Source organism: Melozone crissalis, unplaced genomic scaffold (genome assembly GCF_028551555.1).
Source record: "Melozone crissalis strain CALT ecotype California unplaced genomic scaffold, PUWL_Pcris_2 ptg000012l_1, whole genome shotgun sequence".
In the NCBI taxonomy this organism is placed as follows: domain Eukaryota; kingdom Metazoa; phylum Chordata; class Aves; order Passeriformes; family Passerellidae; genus Melozone; species Melozone crissalis.
The window spans coordinates 2,603,876-2,622,283 of record NW_026535790.1 but is presented as its reverse complement, the minus strand read 5'-3'; the positions used below and the strand labels follow the sequence as shown (position 1 = coordinate 2,622,283).

Sequence of the window (18,408 nt, the reverse complement as noted above, 5' to 3'; positions counted from 1 at the left end):
AGCTGCCTGCAAGCAAAGCTGAGTTAATAGAACACATAACAATTGATGATTTTTGAGTGTATCCATAGCAAGGAAGAAGACAAGGCTGTCAGTATGGAAACAGATTAGAAAAGATACAGGGAAATTTTTGCCTAAGTAGATGTGTATATGAGCCTTATTCAATTTCTGTAAAACTTTTGCCAATTATATTGACGCTAATTCCTTTGCACCAAAGAATATAATCAGTTCTTGTAATGTAGTTAATGACTTCAGCATGGTGAAATGCTTTGTTAAGAGTATATAAGCTGGAGAACACACAGAATAAAAACCTCCTTTTTCTTGGACCCTGATCATGTGTGTGTCACATCCAACCTAACTGTGACATTATCCCAGCAACAAAAAACACTGTAGTGACAAAATCCCAGTTTCCCTCTCTACATTTGCTGCACACATCTCAGAGAGGTGAGAAGGAAACAGAGACCAGCCCAGGTGCAAATCCCCTGGAGCCCCAGGCTCCTTTCCCTGGCAGGTGTCACTCACCCCAGTTTCTTGACGTACTCCAGGTAGCCGATGAGGATCTCGTGGTACACGGCCGTGCGCAGGCAGCGCGGCCGGAAGAAGTGGATGCTGTCCAGGTAGGAGATGTACACACGCCTGCAGGGACACAGGGACACACTCAGGCCTGCCTCAACACTGCCTCAACACTACTGACAGCTGCCTTCTGCACTAGGTGAACGTGCAGAAATGCTGATGGTGTTTTAATGCATATTCAATTGTCATAATGTGGTGTAAACAGTCCTCAAAAGCAAAAGAGGGGCTGTATTTCTTCAGCTCTTCCCACACTTTGGTGTTTGGCAGCAGCACCTGCACTGCAGCACAATTGGTTCCTACAGAGGTGACAATCGTGTCACTACAGCTCAATCCTACACGGAGACCCGGCTGAATGCAGCCAGTGAAGCACACACAGCAAGAATACACATCAAGAGGCAAAATTGAAAGCAGAATGCAAAAAATGTAACATTTTTGTTTGTTATAACTGTACATTTTGTAATTTTTTTGGATTTATTATTTTGGTGGATGTAGGAGGTTGTGTGAGTTGATAATTAGGATAAGTATTTATCCTAACAAACTCAATTTTTTGCTATTTGTCTTTCCCTTCAAAGTCATCTGCAGTGCTAGAGCAGGATGGATTTGTGGTCCAGAACTGAAATGCATGTGCCAAGTGTGTGCAGTGGCTGCCCAGGGCTCAGGGAGGAGCCAGGGGGGTACCTGGTGTTGGGAGGGGGGCAGTCCGAGCCGTACTCCTGCACGTGCATCCCAAAGAAACAAACATCCACACCATCGATCTCCTCAAACGCAAACAGAGCTTTGGTACGGTAAGGGAAGGACTCTGACATCTCACCAGAGTCCACAAATCTGCAGGACAGGGCAGCAGGAGAAAAAAAAAAAACAAAGAAAATAGCAATTATTAAAGCAGTGTCCTACCAGAAGGAGGGGATTATTGTCAATTTTATTTTTAATTCCTTAGGAACGTTGAGGGATGTTTGAAGGAGCTGGGGCTGTTCAGCCTGGAGAAGAGGAGGCTCAGGGGTGACCTTATTGCTCTCTGCACCTTCCTGAAGGGAGGCTGCACACAGGTGGGGTTGGTCTCTGACAGAACCAGAGGACACAGTCTCCAGCTACCTCAGGGAAGGGACAGGTTGGATTTTAGGAAGAAATTTTTCACCAAAAGAATAATAAAGTACTGGAAGGCCTTCCCAGGGAGGTGGTAGAATCACCATCTCTGGATGTGGTTAAAAAAGCCTGGACATGGCACTTGGTGCTATAGTCTAGGTGAGGTGTGAGGGCACAGGTTGGATTCAATGATCTTAGAGGTCTCTTCACACCTCATCATTCTGTGATTCTGTGATTTTTAGGCAGGAGTTAAATGGGGTCAGATCAGAGCTGGAGTAAAACAGGGAGTCCTGCTCCTGTAAATTCATGGGAAGACTGTTTCCATATAGAACACAGGGCTGAACAGGCCAGCATTGAGTACATGAATATCCTCAGAGACCACAAGCCTTTAAATAGGCTACAGAGCAGAAAATGTGATGTATTAGTATGAAGTGATTTCACATAAACACAGTTTTTACGAATTTAACCCAAAAATACTTCACAGACTAAAGCTTTTAAACTTTTCATTTATAATTTGCTTCATTTAATTTTAAGCTTTTCATTAAATTTGCTTCATCTAAAATGAAGCAAATTAAAAATTACTCCTGAAAGCTGAAGTGTTTCTAAAAACACAACAAAATGAAGGAAGAGTAAGGAACAGAACTCAGCAACTGCTCCAAATTAATTCTGAAAGCAAAATGTGGTCACTCTCAAGATGGAGTGACACAAAGTCCCAGTATTATAAGCAAGGATGTCCCAAAACCAGTCACTTCCTCTACATTTTTTAACCTTTCATAATCCTAAACATGCCCAAATTTCAAAAATGTGCAAAGGCATTAAGGTGCAAATTGGCACAATTTTACAACAGCCCCCAAGGAGACTTCAAAATAAAATAAATAAAAATTATTACATCCATTATAATGAACAGGACCAACCTGGATTTCATTCCTGGTTTAACTTCTACTGTTTTATCTGAGCTTGCTACCACTCTGACAAAGACCTCTCCAGCCTCAGGATGGTTCTGGCGCCGCAGGAATTTGTTCACTCTGTCTTCCAAATGGTTCCCTAAACGTGTGGTCTGCAGCCCTGCAAGGCAAGGGGAGAACAAGCAAGCAAATGTTAACCCTGGAGCTGCTCAGCTCAGGCTGTGCTGTGCTCCAGAGCTCCTGCAGCTTCCTCCTCTGCAAGGAAATGGGATTTTTCCCCTTTTGTTTTACCTCCACGTGAAAATGGGATGGTTTGATTTATACAGTCACAATGAAGAGATGCAAAGCCAGAAGTAAAACCCCTCCTGCTTTTCTCACCCCACTGCTGCAGCTGAACCCTCTGGAGTGCCCAGTTTCCCTGTAAGTGAGCTAACAAAGGCAGCTTTACGTAGCATTTTTCAATTTCAGCCTTATTTTATGAGCCCTGCCAATGTTTTCTCCTCCCAGCCCCACTCTGGCTGGCTGACAGAGATTACATCACTTCACAGATCTGGCTCCATGCCACACCTTTTCAAGCAAGGCAAAGCAAATCAACAGAAATGAAAAGCCTTTTGACTTCAATGGAGATTTCATTGCTTTTGCTTTTCTTTTCAAGAGAGCTTTTGGGCTGCAGTTGCAGCAATCTGCACACCAAGGTTAAATAGTTCCTGCCCAGAGATGGAGGTCCTGGGGAGTTCAAGCCCACAGATTGTCCAGATGCCCTCACTCCATCTTCACATTCACAATTGCCTTTTGTGGGGAGCTGGGTTTGTGGTCTTACAGGATGAGATGGTTTTCAAATAAATCCCCAACAAATTACACAGATCATGATGACTTTGGGTTAAATTAAGAAAGCAGAAGGACCCCACTGTTTTGACTTGAAGATTTATGACTATTTCCCTTATCCTGCTGTACTTATTTCACCACTCATATTTCTGCTTCACTTTATGGTCAATCTGCTGTCTTTTCTAAAGTAATGGTGTAATCCACAGATGTTCATTTTAATAAAATACATTTAATTTTTGCTTTCTGTGACTTGATTTTTCAGTTGATATTTGGCCCTTGGTTCCTCCTTGACTCTGAGCCTGCACACAGAGTTCTGCAGTGAAATATCTGTGCTAAAAATTACTCTGGGCTCCAATACTGGGGAAAAAACTCACATATACTCAAAGGGCTATTTCACTTTCTAAGGGATTTATACACTTAAAATTTTATTTTATAGAATAGTGGAATGGTTTGGGCTGGAAGGGCCCTTAAAGCTCATTTTGCTCCACCCCTGCCATGGCAGGGACACCTCCCAATGTCCCAGGCTGCTCCCAGCCCTGCCCAGCCTGGCCTTGGGCACTGCCAGGGATCCAGGGGCAGCCACAGCTGCTGTGGGCACCCTGTGCCAGGGCCTGCCCACCCTCCCAAGGAAGGATTTCTTCCCAATATCCCACCTAACCCTGCCCTCTGGCAGTTTAATTACAATCAGTTTACAGAAATTGCCAAAGGCAGCAATCTTGATTTACATCTTTTAGCTTGTCCCCTTGTCAGTGAGATTCTGTGGTCATAACCAGCACAACACAGTCTAAATATCATTTACCTGGGAGTAATTAATAATTTGAATTAAAAAATGCAATTTAAAGGCAGTTTGAAGTAAAAACACCATGTCCTTTACCAATTCCAACACACTGAGCCCTTCCCAGGATCTCCCACTCCTATACACTCTATTGGCATTTCCATATGTAACAGCAGGGGGATGACTCTAAAGGAAATTCACAAATTCTTTATGAGGGAATTGTTTTGTTCTGTTCATTTCTCTGAAGACAAACAGAAAAAGAAGAAAGGGCTCCATATTTCAGCTGATGAGTGGGAACATTTGCAGAAAGCCACCGGAGTTAACTCTACTGTCTTGTTGTGTTTTCATCTTTTCATCTTCCCAATGCTAAGCAACCAAGGAATATCATCTTCCTTCCTTATGCATTAAAGCTTGGAAACCAACAAACCCAAAAAGACCAGATGAGGAGATAAAAGAACTAGGCAGCATTAAAATTACATGTACTGTAAGCAAAGGATCTAAAAGTTGCACATTTCGATCTCTTAGAATGCGAGTGAAAGTTGTTTTAGAAAGCAGTTGGATTTTGGTTCTTGGACAGTTCTCACACATCCACCTCTAAGAAAAGCTCAAAGCTCAGTGCAAACTGCAGTGCAAACCTGGAAAAGGCACCCAAGCTGCTGAGGAGAAACCCCAGCACAGGTCAGTGACAGCAGCAATGGCCAGGCCTCTGTTAGTGGTGAGTAACTGGACAGAGAGGAAGAAACTCCAACTCCTTCCTGTAACTCCTTGTCAGCAAAGTGCTTTGGGTGAATTATTTGTCAGGATATCTTCTGTCTTTGAACCTCTCTGCACTGGCTACTGGTGAGGTAATAGTTGTAGATTTTCTTAGCAAAATAAATACTTCAGAAGTTCAGGGGTTTCCAGCAGAACCCAGCTGCACACTGGTTGTATCTGGCAGGCCATTAGTTAAAATAACCAATTTTACTCACTGTCCATTAGGAACATGAATGTTCCACAAGAGCTGAGGGATGTGCTGTCTTGGTTATCAGCAGTTGTGCCATCAGGCTTGAGAGAGTGGAGAAATATTGATGGCAACTTGGGCAGAAAATGCTTTTTTTTAGAAGAGGGAACATGGTAATGTTTCAAACTTTCACTGCTTAAGTTTGTTTTCAGATCAGCAGCAGGACCAAGGTATTGATGACAAGAACAGACTTTCCTTTCCCTTCCATGCTCTTGCATTCCCACCAGAGCACTTTTGGAGAAAGCTGATATCCAGAGCTGAGCCCACCAGAGGGTTAGAGCTGGCAGCAGGACTCACATCCCCAGGGGAGAGAGACAAACAGCAGGGAAGGGAGAGGGACAGGGAGGAAGGAAAACAGCACCATTATTTCCCTGTCCAGAACAGAACAGCTACCTTGAACTACATGGCTGCTCAAACTTTAACCAGAGCCACAGAACAACTGCAGATATCCAGGGAATCACACACTTATTTTAAGGAAATTTACATCAATACATGCTGTAAAGTCAGCACAGAACAGAAGAGAATCCATTTAAAATGGGTGTCTAACACTACACTTGGATTTCATCATTTTATTAATGTTCTCCTCCAATTTTAATCTGTCTTTAATGAGACTAATTTAGGCCTCTTTAACAAAACCCTCTGGAGTGCATCAGGTTACTCCAGAGACTGTTGTGATTGCTGGAACCCACCATGCCCCTCACATCACCATCATCACCTGCAAATCACCCCTTCCACATCTCCTGTTACACAATCAACCACACATGAAGCTCTCAAGAAGTCACATTTTTGATGCAAACCTTTGCCTTCATCCCAGCTTGGAAGTTTGCAGGCACAACATCACCCAGTAATGTCCAATACTGGGGAAAAAACTCATATACTCAAAGGACTATTTAACTTTCTAAGGGATTTATACATTTAAAATTTTATTTTATAGAATCATGGAATGGTTTGGGTTGGAAGGGAGCTTAAAGCTCATCTTGCTGAAGGAAGGATCAAGGAAGGGATGAAATGTCCCTGCAAGTTCCTCTTGTTCAAGTGCCTGAATCACCCCCTTGGTGTCCACACTCACTTTATTTTTCTGCCCTCTGCACTGACTCTGCATTTCCACACAGCCCCTTCTCCTGCCCCACCTGACCTGCATGAATACAAATGTCCCAGTTGTGCTCCCTGGGAGGATTCTGGAGGCTGAGCCAACCTGAGCTGCATCTCCTGGGCCTCTCCCCAGTGCCCATTTCCACCAGACCATGGAATGGTCACTGCCAGGAGCACCCAGTGCAAGGAGTGGCTGAGTTCTCATCTCCCATCCCTGTTCTGGAGGCAAGAAAAGCTCTTCCCACACTCTGGTGTTTGGCAGCAGCACCTGAACAGCAGCACAATTGGTTCCTACAGGTTATGGGAAGGGCACAGAGGTGACAATTGTGTCACTACAGCTCCAGCCCTCCATGGAGACCTGGCTGAATGCAGCCACTGAAGCACACACAGCTCTGTGCTCCTCCTGTTCTATTTGTCCCTTTCTGCTTTTAACCCTAGAAAACAATGACAAAGATGTCAAACACACCAAGCAGCAACAAGACTGACCACAAACACACAAACAGCAGGGCTTTCAAATGTTGATTAAAATTCCAACAGCCTCAGGCTGTGCTGCTCTCCATTTTGCAAATGTTCCTGTGCTGTCTGTCATGACAACACAAAGTCTCAATCAAAAACCCATTAGGGGTGGCAGGAAGAAGATGAAGATAAAAACAGGAATACCAAACTCACTTTTAGCACTGAATTTGTTTTCTTTGCGTGTTCTACCAGTTTTCTTCAGACAATTATCACAGACAAACCTATTGAGAAAAAAAAAGGCCAAAAATTTAGCATAAACCCATTATTGGTGAGCTTAAACCCAATGTTTAAACATGTAATTTAAATGTCAGAGTACAATATATTTTTCCTTGGCTTTGAACAGCTTATTTCACTCCATTTTTGAGGGATTTAAAGCTGGTTTAACTGTGCCAAGCAGTCACACCTGCATTTGTGTTCTGTGCACACAAACTCCCCTCCAGCCAGCTGCCCTTGGTTAAGAGTTAGAAAGAAACCACACAGATCTGTGTGGATGAATATATACATTTTCATCTGAATATACTGAACTAAGACCCCAACCACACAAAAAAGTATTTTATTTAGAAATGCTTTGTCCCTTTGTACCCAGTTCTTTAAAAGGCTGTGCCCACATATAAAAGAACAAAGGCAGAAATTCTTTAATTACAAAACTACATCAGTCTCATTATACAAGGGGTAAAAAACTAACAAACATTTCTTACCCTGAAGGCCAAATAATATCATAATGTAACACACAAATCTGGTGCATCTTCCGACCACATTCTTTGCAGTCAACAAACCTGAAGAGAAAAAACCAGCAGCAAATTACCTTTGGTGTTAGGTAAGTAATTTTCCAGAATTCAGAATGAAAGAAGGAGTAGCCAATCCTCTGCTAAGAGCTGAATCAATTTCATCAGGTCCAATTTACATCTAAGTTTAAAGAAATACTCAGAATAGATTCAGATGTACATCTATCAATCCATGTGCAAGTTATACATATATTTCTATACCTGTATATAAATTGCAGAATGTGCTGGTTTAAAAATCTGAAAGGGGCTGTCATGAATAACTTTTTCTAAATCTTTTCTATCCTCTTCTAAGCAGAGTCCCAGTTTCACAGAATTCTCAACAATACCTCCACAGATTTAATTCTAAATTGCTGCAACAACCACAAGCTGAATAAATGGTTGCTCAACTTACTGTAAATGTAAGAACTAGTCATTCATGAGCCACCCTGCCAAAAAAACATGTATTAACTTGTCTTTGCCTGCATGGCTCTGCTGTAGTCTTGTATTTATCTTTTGTTTCCTGGTCAAAAAATTGTATGTCAGAATTCTTTTTCTGGATGGGAAAACTGTTAGAGGTTTTCCCAGTTCAGAGTGCAGGGCAGGTTAAGAAGCCAAATGCACTGGGGTCTGTCCCAGTCCAGCCTTCCAGGCTGGGGAGGAGCTCTATTTAGAATTTGCAAAGATAAGCAAAGGAATCAAAATGTGTTGTGTCTCAAACTGCCAGAGAACACGGAGCAGGCTGATAAAATCCCTCTGCAGGGAAAGCAGCCCCGTGTTCAGCTGGGCATCCCCTGAGCCTCCCCAGGGTCACACAGGGTGCCCTGGCCTTTGGTGGGCTCAGCACCCAGGGGAGAGAAAAATGTGGTTTAGAACCACCAGGGGAAATGCAGGAGTGCCCCAGGAGTGCAGAGTGAAAGCTCTGGAGGAGGGAGGGCCATTCCCAGCCCTGGATTTACCCAAATAACAGAACCAGGAACTGTCTGTGGAACAGAGTCCTGTGGTCCTCTGGGGTAGCAAATCAGATATTGACTGTGGGTGCTGTGCCATGAATTTTAGGGAATGATTTTGCAGTCTGTTTGGGCAGGGATGGGGTACAGAAGAGTTCTTTACTCCCTGCCCCATTTCTGCTCTGCTGGCTGAAGGACAAGTGGGAGCACAGAGATTTTGGGAAGGAAAACAACAGCTTGGTACTCACGGCTCTGGATCCAGGGTATCGTTTTTCTTCTTTTCAAACTGATCCTTAGAGATGGTTCTAGAGACAAAGAGTTAATATGAAAACTCAGTAGCACCCTCACACCACAGGCTCACACAATATCATGCTTTGCTGAATTGCAGCAAACCTCAAGTCTGAAGAAAGCACCTCAGTATTTATTTTCTGGTCAGAGCAAGCAATTCAGTTAATTGTATTTTAAGCTACAGAAAATATTTTTCCCATTTCACTTTCTGTGTAAATTAAAAGCAAGAGATATCCAAGTCTACACATAAAATTAAAATCATAAAGAACAAGGGAAGCTACTGTCAGTAAAGCAGCCACCTTCCAAACCAGCTCATAAGCCTCAAATCTGATTTTTCTGGCCAGGTTAGAGGCAAGCCTTTGGTTTTAGAAACATGAGCTGTGCTTCAAAAGGTGAGTTATCAGAATTAGATGCAGGTTTTGCATTAGAAAAGGTGATGGATTAGTGACATTTATTGATATAGCTTCCACTGCTCCCCTCTAAACACATTACCCAGGGTCTGCACCCTGGGAATGGGCAGCAGTGCTGGGCACAGTAACAGACCCAGCAGCTCTTAATCCCATCCCTATAAATCTCCTGCTAAGAAGGAATAAAGCATTTCCCCCCAGATACCACCCACAGGTTTGGCTTTTACCCCCAAACCAGCACACCCTCCCCCTGCCCCACTCCCAAATTCAGGCTGCAGAGGAAAGGAAGAGACTTACGTTTGAGGCTGGGAAGGGTCATCACCCAGGGTGACATTCTCCCCCTGGATTTCAGTGAAACACTTCTCACAGAAGTGATACCTGTCAGCAAGAAGGCCATATTTGGGTGAGCTGGTCCAGCACAAACACAGCCACCCAAGCACGGAGCCACCAACCAGGGCAGGGCAGATCACCAGGAGCACGACGGAAGGGGGGACGTTGTTGGTTGATTGATGGGTCAGTGTGGACAATGAGGAGGCACAGAGGGAGGGGAGGGCAGGATTAGAGAACAGGGGAGGGAACAAACAGCACAGACGTAAGAGGTAAGACGCAAACACCAAGACAACACAGAGCAGAAAGCCAAGGCAAAGCACAGATTAGCATTCGGTCTCATTTCACACATTGTAACAAGTGCTGGGCCTCACTGCCCAAAGCTGGGCAGGGTTTGGGCAGGAGCCACCAAGAGCTACCTTTGTACAGGCTTCAAATTTAAGAATTTGGATTTGATTTGCATCGCTCAGGGAAAAAAAAAATTCTCTTTGATTCCAGGCTTGCGACTGATCGAGTTTTCTTTGAGTAAAAAGGAGCCTGTCAACAAGCTTTAAGGACACATTTATTACAGATTTAAGTAATTAGGAAATATGCTGAAAGCATTTACTGATTGTGAGTCAAAACTGCAAAAGCAGAAACACTTGATATTGAAAAAAAATCCATAAAAATAATAAATTCAAAATTTGATTGTAAGATTAAATGTGACCAATTGCTCAGCTAACATTCTTTCATATAAATGAAACCAAATCCATACTCTAGACAAACATTTAACAGAAATGCAATTATGGGTCAGAGTTTCCAGCCATTTATATAAATAAATACAATATATGTATATATGTGAACAACATGAAATATTGTACATACATACAATATATTTATCAGGTACATTCAGGATGTGGAATTAATTCAGCTTTACAAATTGAACATAAGGCTAGGTACAATTTTTGGTCACCAGACCAAGAGCCAATCCAAGTCATACTCAGCAAAAACAATTCTGCAGTTTACCAAACCAAGCTGAGTAAATTGGAATGCAACTCTATGAAAATACAATCTGCATTTGAAAAAATAAAATAACATCAAAGTTACACGGATTTTGGGAGGGGGGTTGTGTTTGGTGGGGTTTTTGTTTTGTTTTGGGTTTTTTTTTTTGGTTGTTTGTTTCAGATGAACTGGAACCAAAGTTGTCAGGGTCACTAAAATAAAAAAAAAATAAAAAAAGGCGGCTAAATGTTTGGAAAGGATATGAATTCACACATGAACAAAGGTAACAGAGAGGCCACAGCTGTAAAATGCAGGAAGGCCACAAAGGATCATCAAAATAAATGAGCTTTATGGAGAGTGAGAGAGTGGAAGCAGCGATGGCAGCACAGAACGAGGCAGGTTTAGTACTCAGACACCAGAGCCGTGGGGATGGAGTGTCACAGGCACCAAGGGGACTCAGGGTCACAATGAACCAACAACTCCAGGGTGGAGCCTGAGCAATGGGGCAGCTCTGCCCCCTCAGCCCACCCCGGACACCTCAATGCAATCCCAGAGAGCTCCTGGCCTGGAGACAGCCCTGATGGCATGGGATGGATCAGAATTCCTGCTGGGACACACCGGGGCCATCCTGGCCAGGGGACATGCTCCACCAGCCATCCCTGAAGCCTGGAAGCTGCTGCAGGAGCTGCAGGGGCAGGAGGGGCCCAGCGAGCCCCGGGAAGGGCTGGTTCCAGTTCACCCAACGCCAGTGACACTGCCAGGGAACCCCTGCCAGCCTAACCCCCCTGAAACTGCACCCAGCCCCTCCCAGGGCACTCCCCTGGCACCAAACACTTCATCCTCCCAGGGAAAACCAGGCTTTGGGAGCTGAGAATGCAACACAGCAAGGCCAGGGGAAAAACAAATGTATTCCACTAATTTATCATTGGGCATGATAAATACACTGTGGTTATTAGAGAGGAGGGTGTCAGGAGTGGTTTCAGGGTTTCAGTTTTCAGGAGTGCACAGACACAGCACATCTCATTTCCACTGACTTCCCTTGCCCCTCACACCCCATCCCTAAACTGATAACATACTAGCTAAGAATTTTTTAAAAATCCAAACGTAAGAGGTTCAGAGGTTTATATCCTTTCACACATCATCCATTTCTCTTTTCTCTATAATGTGCTTCTTTCAATTTTTCTTAAATTAAAAACCCCCACCACTATTTTCCTTACTAACACAGTTGCTTGTCATTTTAAGAGTCAGATTGGGAAGGACTGAACATCAGGAGGACCCAAATACAGGAGAGTGAAGGCAGCAAAATCCATGGCCAAGGCTCCTATTAATAATTTGCTACATTTAAACAGTCCCAGAAAATGTTAATTCTGATCCATTTTCAGAATAACTTATGGGCTTTCAAAGCACTCTAAGCTTTAATCCATGATATTAAAATGAGGAAATAAAAACTGAAGTACAGTGAAAATGAATCACCTAAAGATCATGAACATTTGTCCATAAAATAACCAAGGTGAAGCAATAGCTGTAACTTATTATGGATGTGGACCCTCAGAAACAGAGACCTGCCTTTTGCATGTCACCACAAATATTCAGCAAAACCCATAAAAAACACACAATATTGTAGTTACAGCAGCCAGAGAAACCCCAAAGAATGCACTTATTGCAACACATCAAACATGAAAAGCTTTTCAAATGCAGACTGTTCAGGGGACTCCTGTTTATTAAAGAGCAACATTATGGTTCAACAGCAAAGTCCAGAAAATGCTCAATCTCACAGGAACAGTTGAATTCCCCACTGTAATTCAGTGCAAAGGCAATTCTAAATTCATAACTGGATGACAGTATTGACCTGAAACAGCACTTGGTTTTCTCAACTGGATATTCACACATGCAGAACATTTTCTCAACACTTCAACCTGAATTTCTGCCTTATTATGGAATCTGAATGGTTCTATACCAAATAATTACCTTAATGATTGAACTGTAGTGCCTGAGCTCATTTATTCAATGGTGTCTAAATATTCTCAGTTGTAATTTAGTCATGTGATACTCTGGACTTTAAGTGCATACAATTTTGCCAATTTTGCCTGCTCTGTACATGGAAAATTCAAGAACATTTGACCAACTAAAGGTCTGCTGGAAGCATGGAATTTGTTTTTCACTCGATTACTTGTTTAAGAACATTGAAGATTTGAAGATCCCTGTCCCAGGAAATTTGAGTGGTTTAGAGCTGATGAACAGGGGCTTTCTATGCAAAATGGACTATTACTTAACAATATGGTGATTATCTTTAGAAATACCTTTTTGAAAGCCCCAATGATTCATCACTGCATTTAGTGGGCCTGAAACAGAAAACCTCACACTCCTCCTGAACTGAACCCTACCCCAAACCACAAAAAACCCTTACCCCCTTCTCAAGGCAACTGGATGAGCAGAAAAATAAGACTTAAATGGACTTTCCTGTTTAAAATGGGCAGAAAAGGGGAATATTACAGCCCCCAGTGCAGAGGAACTCTCTGCTCCACTCACCCTGGACTTCTTGCTAGTGACCAATCTTGCCTTCCATGGAACAATCCAAACTGGGAAGGCACTTTTGAAAGAAGAACGAGCCCTTCTTCCATTCAATCTGAAGTTACTATTCTTTCCAAATACAGAATGCACAACATGAAAAGTATTTTAAATTTTACCAGCTTTGAAGAGTATGGGTTATTTTTCCCCAATGCCAGTACTGAAGTGTCTCTTTAAATACATTTTAATTGCTTTATTTCTCTTTAGCCTGACTTTTCAGAGTCCACAGTGGCTGTATAAAACTTTTTATGAGGGCTCATGAATTTATTCCTGCCTGTCAATACTTTCTGCCTCTCAAAGGCCACCCAAGGCCCCCCACATCAGGTGGGATGACACATTTTCCTCTCCCATATTGTGCTGCTCCAGAGTGGGGCTCAACAGGCTGGGAGCTTCCCAAGAGCATGTTTGGAGAGAAGGGATGGTCCAAAAATGAAATACAAGTGCTGGAAGTCTGAATTGGTTCTGCGACTTCACAGCTGGCAAGGCTTAGAGGCTGCCAAGCCTCTGGAAAGCAATTCATAACTTCCTTTTCCCTATTTAAAACAAAGCTTTTGTCTCAGCCCATTTGTATTGTGTATTTTATTTGAGGGGGAAGACACACATCATCTAAGAAGTCAAAATTTTGCTTTGTGATTTTAACACTGGTGATTTAAGCATTAAATGGAAAATTAATCTAACAATTGTTTATTAATAATAATAGAAATACCACATCCTAATATTAATTAAAAAATGAGAGAAATTTTAATTTTCACAGTTTCTCATGGAGTCTCTGGGTAGTTTTTAATGCTATTTCCAAGCTAATTTTAATATAATGAAGCACTGACTAGGAAGGGGAAACATAAATCTTGCAATCAATCACTGCACCCTTTACTTGGCAAATTCTGGCACTAACTTGTAAGGAAACCTGCATATTTTCACAATTCTCCTAGAACAAGGTAACAGGATTTCCCAGTGCCTTTCTGCAGTCCTGCTCTCCTCCCTGCAGCAAGCCCTGCTCCTCATTTTGTGGCAAACATGGACAACTTGACCTGCACTGAAGCATTTCATGGGGCAGCCTGGCTAAGAGCGAGCACTGAGGAACAGAGTGCCTCACACCGCAGCACAGAGAAACAAAGAGTCACCTGCAAAAGGACAGTGTGGAAAGATAACAAAAGAACTTCTGCCTGACTTGGCTGACAAAGGGAAGGAAAAGTTACAAATCCTCCTCATCCTCTGTATGTGCAGAGAACTCAAAAGAGATCTGGTTTCCTGAAAAAGGGAAATCCTGGGTTCAGGGACTTACCTGTTCTGGTAGCTGTAGTAGGCAGCGTCCCGGGGAATGGTGCACAGCTGCTTGCCATAGCAGCACAAGGTCTGGGGAGAGAACTCATACTGCAAAACAAGGGAGAAAAGCAGCTTCACCATGGGGGATTTTGTTCAGCAGGGGTCTACAAAGCAAACTGAGGCTTGTGGGTATCAGAGGACACCGCCATGCCCATCCAGCTGCTGTGAATTTACCAGCACTGCCCTCTCAATCTGGTGACAATCATCAACTCTAAAAGCAGCTGGCCCTTTCACCTCTGCTTTATGGACATGGGAAACCAGGGAATTATTTTAATATTACTTATAACTAAAGAAGGTGTCTTCTGAGGGAGAAAACCACAACAATAACAACAGAAGGGCAGAGCTGCTATTGACCTTTTTAGCTCTGAACATATTTATAACAAAACCAAACTTCCTACAACCCTTCCATTCAGCATTTCTATTTCAAAAACAAAGTCTCCCAACTGGAGCTTTGTGTGCTGACTGCAGCTGGGCTGTTGGGAAGAACCCCCTGGGACACTGGGACACCCACCTTGCGCCCACAGCAGTAGCCCAGGGACTGCATGACTGGGTCAATCTCCTGCTCAAACACCTCTGCCAGCTTAGTGCAAAACTTGTAGACCCTGGAAGTCTTGCGGTTGTAGAGCCAGGCATTGTTGAACATCAGCCACACATCATCCACGTACTGCCAGGGCTCCTGGTACTGCCCCGTGTCCAGCTTGCGCTTGATGGTCGACAGATCCATGGGATTCTTCACAATGTCAAAATAATCCTGGAAAAACACCAAAAAACCTGATTTTTTTAAGGTGAAAACCATGAATTTTTCAATTTTTTAGGTTTTTCAAGATGTTGACAAAAGGGAAAATGTTTACCTGGCAAAGATAAAAATAGGAGAATATTTAAAAACAAATAAATAAATTTAAAAAGTAGGAGGATATTTTTATAGGGTTTTTTAATGCCAACTCACCGGAATCCCTAGGAGCTGGGGATCCACAGGCTGTCTGAAGGGAAGGGACTCTGGGTCCTGCCTGTACAAAGCCTCCAGGGTGGGCATGAGAGCCTGGCGCAGCTCCTCGGGCTTGAAGACTGGAAATGGAAGTCAGAAAGGTTAGAAAATTGCCCACCTTGTTTCCTAATCTCTTGACTCCTCTAAAAAAGCCCCAAAGAAATACATTAAGTAAAACTCTGCAAAGGGTTTTCCTGATCAGAGGCAAAACCTTACTTACAAGAGGTAAACACAGCCTTGTATTCACTCAGATCACAGCAGAGATATTCCCAAAACAGGGATATGGGAACAACCCTAGCCCATGATGATACATACTCTGCAGCATTAAAAAACTTACACAGAACCAAATTAAATCAATTGTTTCAACATGAATGAATCTTTTCTCCTCAAAGGAGAGACTGAGCATAATTTTCCCTCCCTCCCTTCTAACCTTGCTTGCTATTTCCAAGCCAAGATTCCTCCAGCAAAACCCACTGCAGTGGGCAGGGGTGAGGAGCCAGCTCTACAGAGAGTGTACCAGATGTCCTGAGAGCTGGCACAGGAATTCTCCTGGCCACGGTGCGCAAACAGTCCTGCTCTGATGGATCCTTAATTGATTTTGAAAGTGTTAATAATTCCAGATTTCTATGCCACCACTTGGCAACAGTGGCATGGCAACAGCCATGATTCTTTCAGGAGTGGCTGACAAGGACAAAAAAAGGCAATACATTTTCTGAAAAATAATGATAACTTGGAGAGCTCTTTGAACATCTCAGCAATGTAATTACATTTATTTCCTTAGGAACAGTGTCTTTAAATAGGGAAGAATGCCTATCATTGAGGAAAAAAGACAACTAAGGAAAGCAGGATGGCATCTAATATTTATCTACCTGGATGAAATGAGAACAATACCAATGAAATGGAGCAATTAATTCTGCTAAAAGCACTTGAATCAACCGGGCTCAGTGACCCCTTTGAGGCTGATCATTGCTTTTCTCACTCAAATGGTATTTTGGTATGATATAAATTGCTTTTTGGGACATCTAGATCAAAATCCATGATTTTAAAGAGTACACACAAAAGAAGGGAAGACAAATTAAGCTGACACTACTCCATTGGTTGTATGATCACTTCTGCTGTTGCCACAATCTCACTCCCAACAAAATGGCAATTCTCTTCCATATTTATCAATCCCATACATGCAGGCACTTTTCCCTACTATAGACTTCCAAAGTTTTATAAACAACTCTTGCACATTATATTATGGGGTCCTCAAGAACAGAAATAAATATTAAATTCCATTAATGAGGAACAGCATTCCCTACTGCTCTGATTCAGATAGTTCATAATGTGATAATCTGAATTATTTCATTTAATGAAATGTAAAGGTCAAAAAGTACCTTTTAATAATCTATTCTGACTACCTGCTTGACACTGCTTTTAGAATTTTGTCCTATAATAACGTAGCACTAAGCTACAGAATCCTTCACAGTAAATCCAATCTTATTTTAAACTCAAACTACAGAGACCCAGCTTGACTTTTGCCAAGTTCCTTAAAGCCTAATTATCTTTGCTGATAAAGTTTATAACCCACTTTCATTTTGAAGTTTGAAAAAAAATCAAAATGAAAATCCAGTTGTTATTTCAATTTATTACTTTACCTAAAACCATACAGAAACATTGCCTTCATCTTCAGCTGCTCTGCCTCTAAGGACTATGACTAATACCAGCACATTTGATCATAGCATCTCCCTGTACATGGATTTTACAAGGAAGTTTTGTTTTTCCCACTCTCCTTTTTCCAAAATTAAATGCTCTCAGTTCTCCTCCAGTAGCTTGAAGACCTTTGCAAGGAGCTGGCATCCAGTTATCCCATTTTGTCTTGGATGTGTGGGTGGTAAAAAGAAAATGGGATCTTTGCCTGACTCACGATGACGTATAACCCACCAAAGAACAGTACAATGCTACCTTTTTAAGTTTTTTGCCTTTTTCAAACAAAGGCAAGTCTGCTTATGATTACTAAGGAGAAAATTCATAAACGAAGATAAGACATTTTCAAAATTACAAGGACAGCACACACAAATACACCTCAAACCCAAGCTCCTGCAAGTTTTCCATTATGCCTTACAAAGAAGTGAAGGAACCAGTAAAACTCATCCTCAAGGTCAAACTAAAGCTGCCACCTACAAGGAGACAGGAGCTGCCCAAATGAGTATTATAGTGGGGTTTTGAGACTGCAAGGCAAGGAACCATGACCTTCCTTTCTTGCTCACATTAGATTTGCCAAAAAACGCAAAAAAAGGCTCAGCTTGCTAAATTATAGCACATAGTCCCCTCAGTGCCTGCTATGTCCCAGCTTACTGTGGGATGGCCCTCAGGAATCTGCCTGCATGGGAAGAAGGAAGAATTCCCAATACTTCTGCAATCCATGCAAAACTCCTGATCAGTCTCTTCAGTAGTTTTAAAATATCACCTATCCCTTCAGCACATTTGGCAGTAATCTCCAATACCTCTTGGTTTATTCAGCATTTTAATACCAAAGCTCCATTAACATTGAACAAACTCCTTGGTGAGAAAATGCCACCCTTTAAACTCATGTCTGTGGTTGTACCTGCCCACACAGCACGTGCTTTGCACTACACAGTTACTGGGTGACGAAGCTTCCAAGATAAAATTGTGTCACCAAAGGAGGAATTGGAATATGTGGTGACCCAGCCTGAACTGCCTCTGCAGGAACCTTCCCTGTGCAAGCACATTCCTACCAGGCAGCAGTGACTCCTTCCACTGGGAATATCACTGGCTCAGAAATGCTAATAAGCTTTTTTTCCCACTCTCTGTGTTACATTTGGGTTGGAAAGGGCTCTGCCAGGTAGTTCTGCAGTGAGCTCTCGTTTGGGTGCCCCACTCTGCTGCCAGCTGAAAACACCAATCTGCAGGGAAATGTGTTTTCTAGTGATTTATTACAGAAAGGTTATGCTTAGTAACAAAATGTAACCCAAAGCACATCAAGGAGATGTAGATTTTTTAGACATCTGCAGCATGTTGAAAGGTTCCCTTTGGTTGAAAACTAAAA

At 42.5% G+C, this 18,408-nt stretch overlaps 1 protein-coding gene across 5 annotated transcripts in view; it reads right to left on the bottom strand.

Annotated features, from left to right (window-relative positions):
- CREBBP (CREB binding protein) overlaps nt 1-18,408 on the bottom strand; it is a 97,041-nt gene that overhangs the window by 11,141 nt on the left and 67,492 nt on the right. For all 5 annotated transcript variants that reach the window (XM_054270616.1, XM_054270621.1, XM_054270618.1 and 2 more), the window contains 10 exons: nt 15,318-15,436; nt 14,883-15,122; nt 14,331-14,419; nt 9,470-9,550; nt 8,726-8,782; nt 7,465-7,542; nt 6,920-6,987; nt 2,568-2,718; nt 1,249-1,395; nt 520-633 (listed from right to left, as the gene is read on the bottom strand). In XM_054270616.1, the coding sequence (XP_054126591.1) occupies nt 520-633; nt 1,249-1,395; nt 2,568-2,718; nt 6,920-6,987; nt 7,465-7,542; nt 8,726-8,782; nt 9,470-9,550; nt 14,331-14,419; nt 14,883-15,122; nt 15,318-15,436 (1,144 nt within the window). The remainder of the gene's footprint in view (nt 1-519; nt 634-1,248; nt 1,396-2,567; nt 2,719-6,919; nt 6,988-7,464; nt 7,543-8,725; nt 8,783-9,469; nt 9,551-14,330; nt 14,420-14,882; nt 15,123-15,317; nt 15,437-18,408) is intronic.